The following is a 13,312-nucleotide window of genomic DNA, read 5'->3' on the forward strand; positions in this document are numbered from 1 at the left end:
TCCGAGTTAAAAACAGTTTTAATGTATAAGCTAAGTTATAACATGTAATAAAATGTTGTGCATTGTTTGTTCTATTGCCTTTATATATGTTTATTATAATAGTTGCATTATGTTTCAATTAGTCATCCTAATTAGTGATAGAAGTATTGGAAAATAATGCAATTTTTAAATATAAATAAAATTATGAAATTAAATCAATATTGAATAAAATTCCGATCAGATTGAAAGGGTATTGGGTACGGTAAAAGTCACGTAACAACAACGTGAAATTCATTACTTCATGAGTTCATTCTGATTAACGTCAGTATTACGTGAAAAGTTCGATGGAGAAAAATCACATACGTTTTCACGTAACATCAACGGGTAGATTTTTTTGAATGTAACTAACCTATCAATGTCGCTTAGAGTCACAAGTCTATGAACATGAGTTGAGGAAGCTTGACAAGGTCCTCCAATAAGAAAACGAAATAGAATTTCTACAAACTATTGTAGCTTTCTTCAAATATATATTCATCGTACTGATGAGATTTGATAGCTTCATTACTTTCACGATAGAACTAAGGAAAAATCGTCAAAATCGATTAATTCTTGTTGCTATTGTACAAACAAAACAATATTGAGTGAAATTTCCGGAGAGTTCACCGGTTATATCAAACAATATTCAGTCAAAAGTATATTGCCAAAAATAAATTTCGCGGTGTTACTCATTTGCTGAAAATAAATCACGCGAATTAACTCAATTATGGCGGTTTGTCACATCGTATTTTTGTACGAGGAATTTGATTCAATTTACTCATTTGTTGATAAAACTAAAAGTAGTTTCCCCAAATCCCATCACCATTTTGATGTTCACTTGTATAGGTGTGCTGCGGTTAATCAAGTCTCGATACGTTAGTTCAAAGCTGTTTCACGTTATACAGTACTGATTAATTCGGTGGGTAATAAGTTCCAGTCGAAAAACTCCAGCGGTTCATTATCGCTGGGCCTCAATTTAGCCGGCAACACATTGAATGGATGATGTCATTACGGGTTTCCAATGGAATATGTGTGTCCACATGGAATAAGTTCTTTGGAGACAATGTTGCAATCCCACTTTATCGAATATGACCAATGAATACTGTATAGGTATTCTTAGTCTCTCAAAGCACAAAAAAAGAATATTTCGATAATAAATGGTCCAAACAATGCGGGCTGCTGTCGACAATCGTTTTAGTTTTGAAACATAATTTAGAAATATATTTATATAATAGCATATATCTCGATTATCCGTAAAAACAGTCCTATGTTGAAAAGTTAGAACTATTTATAAATAAAATTGAAGTGCCATATTTTCTGCTCTCTGCAAAGCACCCCATGTTAAGCGAATAATTTCTAAAAACAACGATAGTAGCATATTCCAAAACCAGCCTTTTCCGGTTTACTGATTAATTGACATTAATGTATTTCTACTGTCTTTCTACATAAATTCGAGCAAGCGATAATGGTATTATGTACCATTGTTGAATTGTGGATATGTGTGTAAACAAGTGTGAGGTAAAATAGAACTTACATCTGGCAATACGTAAGGTTCGCTATTTGCCGATTTCCGATACTCCTCTTGCTCCTTCCCAAGCTCCGGCAGGCGGAAGTAACGTACAAAAGCATAATACTGTATGAGCAGCATCAGCACGGCGCCAATCACGCAGGACATCAAACAGAATAGGAACAGATTCGCCAAATCCATTGCTAACTATGGGTTTTTGTATGCTGACCTAGTTTGGATTCACCCGGTTGTCACTCGTACTCTTTCCACTTTACACCAATCAGCTTTTGTTTCGAAGCTGATAGTTTCCGCCCTAATTTTCGACGGTGAACCGAAAATTACTTTTTTATTAGAATTTCACCGTTTACTTCACTGATAACACATTGCGCCCGTAATAGAGACAACCCATTCGACAGCACGCGTAGTATATTTCATTCGCAGCGAAGTATGACTTTCACGCCGGAAACTTATTTTATCGGCCTAAAACATAATTTGCATCGTTTTCATTCATTCAACGATTTTGACATTATCACGCAATCTCACAAAACGAACAAAAGCATTGTGACGGCAGCATAAACATATCGCTCTTCATCCTCTTAGCTATTATTTTAGCACTACATATTTTGTTTATCTTGAAACAACACGGAGTCGCTATCACTTTAGAAAACAACCATTGTACAAGCGAAAGCCTTCATCCTCACTATAGAAGTAGTATCACAATTATGGAATGGCCAAATTTCTAAGCAGGAGCTGTTTTATTTTTCTTATATTATTGAAATTTTCATTATCAATTCGTAGCCCAAAAGGAGGAAGCGAGCTTGCGCTGACACAGAACACTTTAACGAGACTGATGGGGTCACGTCTATGACACATACGAAATGGTTATCCGCTACAAACAACAATGCTACTCACGAATGTCTCTTCACATGATAATACAACATTCCAAACGTGACGACGTAACGACGCGATAATAAAATTTGGTAGAAAAGTGCCCACAATCCGTTTTGCCTGCCAAGATCGGGTCGATGAAATGTCAACAATCGACCTCAAATGCTGCCACCTTGCAATCGAGTTATCGACCTTTCATATGCATTCATCGAACAACTTGACGCCACTTTTTTGCCAACATGTGCAAGGCGTCGACCTGCATGTAACGCTGCTTCCAACACTGATCGTCTCTTGTTTGTATTGGTGTGTTATGAAACATGAAAAGGAAAAACATTGATCGATTTTAAACATTTTATTCAAAAAAACACAAAATGCATATAAAATATAAACAAGATATATAATGCAATCGGTGCATTCGGGTTGTCTGGATTGACGATTCGAATCCAGCTCCTTTTTCTCCTTGACACACATATGTGGCTGAGGAGGTTTCTTCAATGTGCGCGAAGCACGAGATCTCCGATATGGAAAGTTGCTCGAAACACTATCGATGGTCAGGTCCAGATGCTGCTGCTGTTGATGTTGTCCCCTGGAACAGCCACCATGGCTTGAAGGATACTGCTACGGGAAAGCCGATGCTGTTGACTGCTGCAATAGAAGTGGAAATAAGCACTGTGGTGATGGGGGAAGTCATTTTTCTCATTCACCAGTTGATGGAAGCAAAAAAGCCACATCATCCGAACGGGTGTATTCATAGCTGAAATAAAATAAAATAATTAGTATTTTAAAATGTCTGCTATCTAATAGTATACCTGGTAAGAAACCACTTTGGGAGAATCTGATAATGTCACATCTTGCGTTTGTGATTAATTTCCACCTGTGGCGAATCTACACCGTCAGTCTCCCCACACTGTTGATCTGGCTTAGCATCATTCAATTCAATACCGTTCGTGTCCTTACTTCGTTGGTAGAAATGTCTCAGAACGGAATAAACTTTCACTGATATGCATCTGCTCAGTTGTTCCGTATCGAAATTCATTGCTTGTTGTGCCTGCTTCTGGGCAACGTAGTCCGTATGCATATGAACTAGTTTAGCTTCCGTGTTGGACCCAATTGCGTTCAGAAATGCCGCCGGTAGCAATCCGTTCGTTCCAGATTCATAAAGTAAAAACCTATCTATTCCACAAACTCCAAACTGAAAAATAAAATAAAATGAAAATCAGAAAAAGATTCTATACTCACCAGTTATATGATCCGGTTGTTTTGGTGTGAGATGGCAGTTCATCGTTGAAGAAAAAGTGATGCCGATTCGTTTTGTTAATCATTCTGTATTTTCGACCAACGAATTTTCGATGTTACGTATTTGGGGAATAGGCATGACAGTATGGATTTTCAAAAGGAATAAACACACTTTTAAAATAAAAATTATGAATGAACATTATTTTTCTCAAATGAAATTAGTACTCAATGTAAATGAAAATCACTATTGCATGCAAGTGATGAAAAAACGTCATACAAAAATTATGCCTGAAGATAATTTTATATTATAAAGGTAAGTTTTTGTGAGAATATCTGAAAATTTATAGAAAATAATTTAAACTAAGGTCAGGAAAACGTACTTCAAGTAGATAAATAAAGCCAAGAAACAATTTTCATACAAATTCTACCAATTTGAAACTGCCTTCGGGCCGACTAATCTGATAGAGAAAAGGTTCCCTCATACAAACTAATGGCGTATCCAGATGTCAACATCGTACCGAATAGGCACCAGCGTTACGGTCAGTGTTAGGTCGATGATTTTTTCGTCGATTGGATTGTGGGTGAGTGGATACAATGTCACACCAATGAGTAATACATAAAACATAACATGATTCATCGTTCGTGGACAGCCATCAGTTGAGATTGATAAATTCAAGGTCCTCGGTGTTATGGAATTATAGAATCAAGGCGTTATACTATAGGTGGACCGCAATGTCAAAATTGCTGTTCGGCCATTGCTCGTGAAAAAACAAATTTGTTTACAAAGCAAATCATATCTTTTGGTGACAAATGCATTCGTTGGCAAAATAGCTGCTCGAGCTTCACTGTAGGCAGGTAATTTTCTGGATTTTTTCGTATAACAATTTCTCATAATTGCTTCTACTTTTTCAGATATCTACAATCAGCGGTCGAATTAAAAACAGTGCAGAAGGATGTTTTGAGTATATTTTACCTTCTAGCCGCGCAATCAATGCTTTTCTTTCCAAGCAAGCAGCGTTTTTCGTATGTGGTTTTATTGAGCATTTAAAAGAGATTGTTATTTTTTTTTGTTTTATCACCAGGGCAAAAGCATGAAATAGAATCGTACGTGGTACGAATTTATCGGCACAATCTGATCAAGGACGGAGGCATCATCAAACGGAAACTACGCGAAAAACTTTTCGAAGAGATAAAACTGCGCCGCAACACTCGTGTCAAAATGGACGAGTTGGGCTGGGTGCTGATGAACCACGATTTGATAACACGTAATGAGCCAATCCAACAGCATGCCAATGGTAATCGACCAAATCATTTTGAATTGAACATGGAGCGGTTGCGAAACCTACTGGAGCAGCATGAACAGAACAATCACGCTGGTAGGTCGGTTTGATATATTTATTCCGCTAAAGAATGATTATATTTGTTGATTTTTCAGAGTTGACTTCCAAAAAGCAAAACAAATTCCTGCGTATGCTGGATGCAATTTTAAAAACGACAAAGTTTTGAAGGAAGTTAAAGAGATGGTAGCGGCGAATCGACTTCTATCGGAAATTCGTTATGTGACTACGGTGGAACGTATGCTGAAACACAATTTGGACCCCTCTTTGCGCTGTTGCTTTGTATGCCGAGAGTATTTCCGCACTGCCGATGAGTATACCAGTCATTTCGAAAAATTGCACGGTGAGAAATTTCTTATTGTTGCGGCGGTGGATCGATTTCAGACTAGTCAAAAGTTCAACGTTCTACATCACTACAATGCCCTTAATCCGGTGACAATATTCACGATTTGCAACGTATACCACACAGCCCTAATAAAATAAAAACAAGAAAAGACGGGTCTAATATTTTATAATAAAGAACAAATCTACCACTTTCCACGAAAATCGGAGAACCACTATATCGGTTTGACATGGAATGGCTGATACATATAAGGCAGAAAAAAAGGTTTAACTTTCGAATTCAACATCCTATATTTCCTCGTACCATTAAGTTCATGGCGCATTTGATGTCGGTCATCGTAGCTGCTGCTATGGAAATGACGTGAGCATATACCTTGATTTTTCTGAGGTTTCCAATCCTTCGATTGGCCACAGAAAGTATCCATTTATGAAGTCTATCTCCATCTCGGAGAAAAGTGTGGTAAACAATGTCCGGGTTATTTTTCGTTATGAGAACCTTGTTTCCATATCCTTTTACTGCACAATAATACGGCATCTGAAGTAAATAAAATATTCACAATATAATTTTGGCATGATAGAGAACCGCGAGATGAACGATTATCTGTGGAGGAGTTGGACAACAGATTTCTTAGACTTATAGCACTTTTATCACACTCACAAGCTCATCAAATCCTCACTGTCCCCCAAAAATATTGAATAATATATAATTTTTTTTTCCCAAAATATATATTTTATTAAGGCACATGTGGCGTTAGTCTGACGGGGCCGGGAGTCCAATATTTTGACAATTTTTGTCTTACAACTATGTTAGTAATATGTAACCGATTACTCGCGGTTGGCTCGAACTTAGTATTACAAAGATCTCATAATTGGGATGTTGCAGTCTCCAGTACTATGTATGTGTGGCCGACACGGGATACTTCGTATTGGAGTATAACTAACCATTGATCAGCAACGCCCCCCTAGTCTGTACCTCATATCAATCGTGGTGCGTCTCTCTTGACTCGAGGAATCCAGGGTAGAATGGTCACTGGACGGTACAATCTTCAGCTCGTGCAGAGTTGCCATGAGCGGTACAACCTTTGGCTCTTGTTGAATGATCAGTGGCCTTCGACCTGTGTATCTGTAAAGAGTATGTGTATGTTTAATTACATTACATGGAGCGGTTATAATATATAATATAAATACCTTATCGCAGCTATAGTACACTATTTTTCACGAATATATATTTGTTTATTTCTTCCTTCAGTTGTTTTCCTTAGCGAGTTGATATGAAACCATAACCACACAACCAAACAAAAAGTAAATAATTCAGAAAGCTACGTCTCGCTACTCGTCTCAGGTATTGTCATGAAAGTGTCAGGAACGAAACACCTATAGTTTAGCATCTTGTATAGAATCAAATGCATGTTTCCACCGTGTAAGTTCATTGGTCTCTTTATGCGATGTTCTTCATAACATAACATTTCTAGCGTAATTTTTGAAAAGGACCTATCTGCTTTGATCGATTTTCTTCATTCACTTCCTTCTTCGATTACCACGGTCTTGCAGACAGATTTGCCGCCAGTTTTGCCACATAGTTTGATGAACGAGATTCTCTTGTGCACTACTGATATTTGAACACATCAGGAACTATTTTCATCGTAGAGTTATTAACGAAAGAGAATGTCGATGAAGAGAATCGATCAATATAGATAAGTCCTTTTCAAGTCACGCGAGATTTCTACAATAACCCACATTCCGTTTTGCCCGCCAAGATCGGGTCGATGAAATGTCAACAATCGACCTCAAATGCTGCCACCTTGCAATCGAGTTATCGACCTTTCATATGCATTCATCGAACAACTTGACGCCACTTTTTCGCCAACATGTGCAAGGCGTCGACCTGCTTGCGGCGCTGCTTCCAGCACTGCTTGCTGCTTGTTTGTATTGGTTTGTTATTGAAAATGAAAAGGAAATACATTGATCGATTTTAATCATTTTATTGAAAAAAAAAATAATAAAAATCCATGTATAATAAAAATAAGGTATATAATGGAATCGGTGCATCCGGGTTGTCTGGATTGACGATTCAAATCCGACTGAGTACATTGATGAATACCTCCTTGCCCTTGATGACACAGATATGTGGCTGAGGATTCCTCAATGTGCGTGAAGCACGAGATCTCCGATGGGGAAAATTGCTCGAAATACTATCGATGACCAGGTCCTGCTGCTGTTGCTGTTGATGCTGTTCCCCGGAATAGCACCCTGGACTTAAAGGATACTGCTGCGGGAAAGCTGATGCTGTTGGCTGGTGTGACAGAAGTGGAAATAAGCAATGTGGTGATGAGGGAAATCATCTTTCTCACTCGCCGATTGATTGAGGATGTATTCATAGCTGAAACAAAATAAAATGATTAGTAAATGAAAAGCAGAAATGAATTCCCTACTCACCAGTTGTATGATCCGGATAAAAATGCGAACATTAAAATATCATGCGATTACGTTCGCTTACCTCGCCTATTTTCATTCTACTATACAACGGAATCAGTGTATTCGGGTTTCTTCGGGTGGTAATTCAGCTGAGCAAGTTGATAAATACCTCCTTGTCGTTGAGTTTTCGTGTCTGAAGAGGATTTTTGAATGTGCGCGAAGCACGGAACCTCTAATGGGGAAAGTTCTTCGCAATACCATACCATGGTCAAATTCTGCTGCTGCTGCTGTTGATGCTGTCCCCCGGCATTGCCAACAGGGGTTGGAGGTTACTGCTGTAGGAAAACAGATGTTGTTGGCTGCTGTGATAGAAGTGGAAATCCGTACTGTGGTGATGGGAGAAATCATCTTTCTCACTTACCGATTGATGGAAACAAACGAGTCGAATGTATTCATAGCTGATAAGACAAGATAAAATAATTAATAATTAAAAAGCCGAAATATATTTCATACTCACCAGTTGTATGATCCATTTGTTTTTGTTTGAGATGACAGTTTAGCGGAGTGGATAAAAGAACCACCAGTGATGCCATTTGGTTTGTTTAATTATTCAGTATTTTCGACTAACGAACTATCCGCGTTGACGATATTGGGGAATAGGCATGACAGTATGGATTTGCAGAAGGAATGAATACACTTTTAAAATGAAAATTATGAATGAACATGATTTTTCCTTAATCAAATTAGTACTCTATGTAAGTGAAAATCACCATTGCCTGCAAGTGGTGAAAAAACGTCATAAAAAATATGTTTTGAGATAATTTTATATTATAATGACAAGTTTTTTTTGAGAATATCTGAACGTCTATAGAAAATAATTCAAATTAGGGTCATGACAACGTACTTTAAGTAGAAAAAAATATGCAAAGAAAACAATTTCATACATATTTTAGCAAATATAAACTGATTCGGGCCGACTAATATGATAGAGAATAGTTTGCCTCATACAAACTAATGCTGTATCCAGATGACGATACCTAATCGTCGTCATCGTGAATAGGTAACAGCGTTACGGTCGTTGTCAGGTCGATGTTTTTTTCGTCGATTGGATTGTGGGAAATATTTAAAATCGTACACTTAAGTCTGAGATAAAGTAGCGCAAAATATTATTCCATGCTACGCATATGACATTCAAAAATACCAACACTACATGTCGAACTTCAGCTGAAAATAAATTGAAAGTAAGATTCCAGATATCCAACCTATAATCGTGAAAACCATAACATCCACTGTTTTCGATTGCGAAGCCTTCTGTAAAAGCGGCAACTCTGTATCTTAAATTATTCTATGCAGCCCTTGTGTTTCATAGCAAAGTGTAGCGCAACTACAAATGTTGCGGTGCTCGTTTTCGATGTTTCCTTCTCATCGGTCGTTCCCGATGAAATGTCAAAATATAAGCTTTTAAGTCTCAGCCAAGGCGCCTAGAAGAATATTCCAAGGTGAGCCAATTTGCCAGAACCACTCTTCAGCCATCTTGGAAATCTACTATGTTTTGTTTGTAAACGCTTGTGCCCAAGCTCGCTGGTGATCAGTCTGTCTCTTTCACGCATCAAGCAAATAATTCCCCTTCTGCTTTCTTCCGTACTGTTTTCATATACCGCTCCACTACCAACATAGTGACGAAACGGCCTCACCTTACGATATACTTTTAGGTGCCTTGGTCTCAGCTTCATACCCAAGATGGTGGAGTTAACAGGTGGTTCGTAATTTACACTATTTAGAAAAGACGTATGAGGAATAGCAAGACGAAAAGTTTGGATTTGTTTACATTATTACTTACGTTGGTATGGTTACATTTGATTTCGTCGAAGGTATTTGAAGCAGTATAATAAATAAACAGTTGTCGTTGAAAATAGTAACCTAGTAACCTTTATGCATATGCTTCCGCCAGCTGGCTCGGCTAATGTGATTCAGGGAGTGCTTTGATCGTGGTACCGCCACTGGCGCATAATTTGCAGCTTTGTTTTTGGGGCTGGTTCATAACGGCAATCAACCATACCGGCGAAACTGTAGTCAATGTTTAGTGTTGTTTGGATACCATCTATGTAAATAAATTCAAACTTACGAGATACGTCCGAACGGCAATTCTGACATTACGTTTTACCTTCCACTTCACTTTCCTTCCTTCATACCCAGAACGCAATGAGTACATATGAGGTGGAACAGTAGGCACAGTATATTTGTATTGGTAAACAAAATATGGTATTGTCATTATTTGCATTTAATATGGAAGAGACGAAAAATATTCAAATAACTCACAACATGATGATGTCATGAGCCAAAATGCTCATGAAAACTTGTAACTGATTGATTTTTAATAGATGATAATTGTATTGTGTCTTACTTCCATCATTTAAGAAGCAAAAACGTGAAAGATAACAGTGTCATTCTTAGTACTCGGAAATAGCAGAAATTTTAATGAAATGCTGTTAATTGTGAATTATTTTTCTCGAACCACATACACCTGTACTAGAAGTATTCAAAATATCATCATATCACCGCGAAAATAACGAAAATTTGTTTGTTTCTACGAAGGTGAGAGTGAAAATGACATACAAAAATATCACTTTCATTCTTCTTTTTCGTCATTATTTCACAAATATCCACTGCACACTATCACATTGTACGCATATTCAGTGGAAACTCCACGAAAAGATCTGTTTTTAATTGATAAAAAACTTGCCGAAATAAAGCGTTTTCTCATGGATGTGGAAGGCAATTAAATAAAAACACAACTATCGACGTCACAATGTGAAAAGTAGCTATGGCAGCGAATGCTATCACGCACACTATGCTCGGAAATTCTGCCATCTGCTCCACCTAATAATCCTTCCCATGGCCCAGAACGCGAAAATTAATCAATGATTGTTATAGGGGAACTGGGGGGAATGTGGTCACCCTAAGGAACATAACCATTTCCTGTGTCCACATACTACTAAAATTCCCGTTCTTCGAAGAATATTGTAGCTCAACTTATTGTAATTCAAGATAGTAAGCAGTTTTTATTATGAAAATTTAAAATAGTACATTTTTCACTTTTAGAAAAAAGGTTGAAAAATCGAACATTTTTTTAGTGAAGAGGTAAAGTGGTCAGCTGTAGGGGGCAAAGTGGTCACTCGCACATATCATGCTAGAAGAATGTGTGTTTTCTTGGCCATATTTGTTTAAATTATTATTGAATAGTAGGTACATGTATGAAATGAGCTAGTCCTATTCACCTAGAATCGTAATTGAAATTTTATCATACGTACAAAAACGTAGTAGGAAACACATAACGTTTTTTAAAATGAGGCTTGGTTTTGGTTGGGGTGACATATTTTTCCTTGGTCGAAACCACAAAAGGACTCTTTTAAGAGCAGAAGGTGATAAGGTATATCAGCTCTTGTAAACGGAACATTGTCAGTAGTAATCCTCCACTGACCACTGTGCCCCCCAAACAACGAAATGCGAAAGATGCGAAATAATCGCTGAAATAGAACAACATATCTGTTCACCTCCCCTAGAATATATGAACAGTCGTCCAAACTATTGATTTGTCGCAAATATCAGGTCTAAATAAACTAAATTTCACTAGAAATTCCTTAAATTCGAAACGCACAAAACTACGGCCGAATGGCTACCGAGAGAGCTTTATTTATTTTTATTTATATCTTGACATGCGACATCTCCACTGAAGTACAGGGTGACTCAAAAGTCATGAAATTCTTCGAACATAAGATGACCATCAATACGGTGTCAATAATCAATAGTTGTACTACCAAACCTAAGATAAGATCAGACAATAGGGGGTCTTTTGCGGACCAAATTTCTGTCAGATACGGACCAAATTTCTGTCAGTCGTTCTGATTTCTGATTGGCTGATTTCGAGAAATTTTGCAAACAAAGCCGATTTTTTCAGTGTTGCCAATAAGCGTTGGATTTGTATTGAATTTAGAAATGGTGAATTTAATAAATATTACGATATTTTGTTTAAAAGAAATATATGCTAGTGTATGTATGTGTTTTTTTCAGAATGGAGTAAAGTGAACGGCAAAATACTCATTTGTCAATTTAGTTAGGTCCCTAATGCGATTTCATATTTCGGAATATAATTTCCATTGCTAAGAAGAAATGGAAAGTCTTATCATTCACTATGCAGATGGGAGAGTTGTTAGCTCTAGCTCGTAAATATGAAAAAGAGATAGTTGATACCATTCAGGTTGTGTTTTGCTGACTACCAATCTCTTTCCCGCTGACCTATTTTAATGATGTATTGCACAACGAATTTGGTTCTGTTCTGTCGAAGAAAGTTTTCGCTTCATCGACGGTGTACTCATAGTCGATTTCAATATTCATGTCATCCACATTATCACTAATATTAGATGAAGCTGAAATTCGATATGATGTCGATGCTGCTCCACTATCCATCAATTTCTGGGCTGAACATTCTTCTCGTCGCTTTGATAGCAAGTCCATCAATCCAACAAGATGTTCTTGTGTATCGGCTGTATGCGAAGCATTCGGCACTACGGTCATATATTGCGAAAGAGTCACGATTTTCAAGTTGTTCCTGAATTACAATGGAGATGAGCGCCGTTGTTTTGCACGAATCAATGAGAAAAGATTCTCCAGACAATGTTGGACGAGTTGTTATGGATATCATTATTATATTATAGATATGGGTATTCAAAAGACTTACTTTGTCCTAAACATATAAAACATATTTTTGAGATTGCCTTATTGAAATTATGCAAAATCATCAAATTCGCACCAACCAAATGTTACGATTCATAAAAACAGATATTAAAAAAATTTAAAAAAAAATTAAAATTGTATAATATATGCCAACTCTGGCATCTTCATGTCATGGCTTCAATTTTGTCCGACGAAGAAGAGTAAGAAGCCAGTTGTCTCATACATCTTAGTACCAAACAAGCAGATGACCACTTTACCCCACGTGACCACATTACCCCCACTACCCCTATGCCGCCGCTCTATGGTTCTATGCTATGGTGATAAATGTTATCACAAGATTAATTTATCGTTCATTTTATAAATTAAATCGTTAGATGAAGGCAGTTCAGTGGGTTCCCAGTAGAGATGGGCAAACCGTTCACGAATGGTACGAAAGAACTAGTTCGCTGAAAAGAGTGAAAGAACGGTCGTTCTTTTTCAAAGAACGGTAGTTCTCCCCATGAACCGATTCCGAAAGAACGGTTTGCGAGTGAACTGTTTGTGAACGAACTGTTTGCGAGTGAACTGTTTGACAACGAAGTGTTTGCGGGCGAACTGTCTGCGAAAGAACGAGTGCAGCTGAACTGATTGGTGCTGGATGTAATGGACAAATATAATGAGAACGCTTGAAAGAAAAATAAAGCAATGTTGTTATTTATGAGCAAAATGCATGTAACGCAGTGTTTATTTTGTTAATATATACTCAATTTTGGGTTTAAAATTAAATTAGATTTTCATAGTTTTAAAGGCTAAGCTATATATTTTCAATTTCATGCTCCGCGTAATATTCATATACTTC

The 13,312-nt window shown here is 37.3% G+C and overlaps 1 protein-coding gene and 3 long non-coding RNA genes across 5 annotated transcripts in view; 1 reads left to right on the top strand and 3 right to left on the bottom strand.

Moving 5' to 3' along the window:
• Positions 1–2,497, bottom strand: part of LOC129776422 (PDZ domain-containing protein 8) — a 48,459-nt gene extending 45,962 nt beyond the window's left edge. Inside the window, exon 1 of the mRNA XM_055782053.1 lies at positions 1,550–2,497. Within this exon, the coding sequence (XP_055638028.1) occupies positions 1,550–1,723 (174 nt within the window). The 5' untranslated portion in view covers positions 1,724–2,497. The remainder of the gene's footprint in view (positions 1–1,549) is intronic.
• Positions 2,498–2,778: 281 nt separating this feature from the next.
• On the bottom strand, positions 2,779–3,808 carry LOC129779203 (uncharacterized). The gene is made up of 3 exons (XR_008743587.1): positions 3,220–3,808; positions 3,115–3,164; positions 2,779–3,055 (listed from the first exon to the last, which is right to left on the bottom strand). It is a non-coding gene; the product is annotated as an uncharacterized LOC129779203 (long non-coding RNA).
• Positions 3,809–4,554: 746 nt separating this feature from the next.
• Positions 4,555–5,659, top strand: LOC129779916 (uncharacterized). The gene is made up of 3 exons (XR_008743800.1): positions 4,555–4,669; positions 4,729–5,022; positions 5,082–5,659. It is a non-coding gene; the product is annotated as an uncharacterized LOC129779916 (long non-coding RNA).
• Positions 5,660–7,341: 1,682 nt separating this feature from the next.
• Positions 7,342–9,934, bottom strand: LOC129778462 (uncharacterized). 2 transcript variants are annotated; one of them, XR_008743441.1, is made up of 6 exons: positions 9,866–9,934; positions 9,581–9,807; positions 8,258–9,513; positions 8,162–8,198; positions 7,762–8,075; positions 7,342–7,705 (listed from the first exon to the last, which is right to left on the bottom strand). It is a non-coding gene; the product is annotated as an uncharacterized LOC129778462 (long non-coding RNA). The 2 variants fall into 2 exon arrangements; XR_008743440.1 differs by having other exon boundaries at positions 7,762–8,102.
• Between the last annotated feature and the right edge of the window lie 3,378 nt (positions 9,935–13,312).

Source organism: Toxorhynchites rutilus, chromosome 3 (assembly GCF_029784135.1).
Source record: "Toxorhynchites rutilus septentrionalis strain SRP chromosome 3, ASM2978413v1, whole genome shotgun sequence".
Classification (NCBI taxonomy): domain Eukaryota; kingdom Metazoa; phylum Arthropoda; class Insecta; order Diptera; family Culicidae; genus Toxorhynchites; species Toxorhynchites rutilus.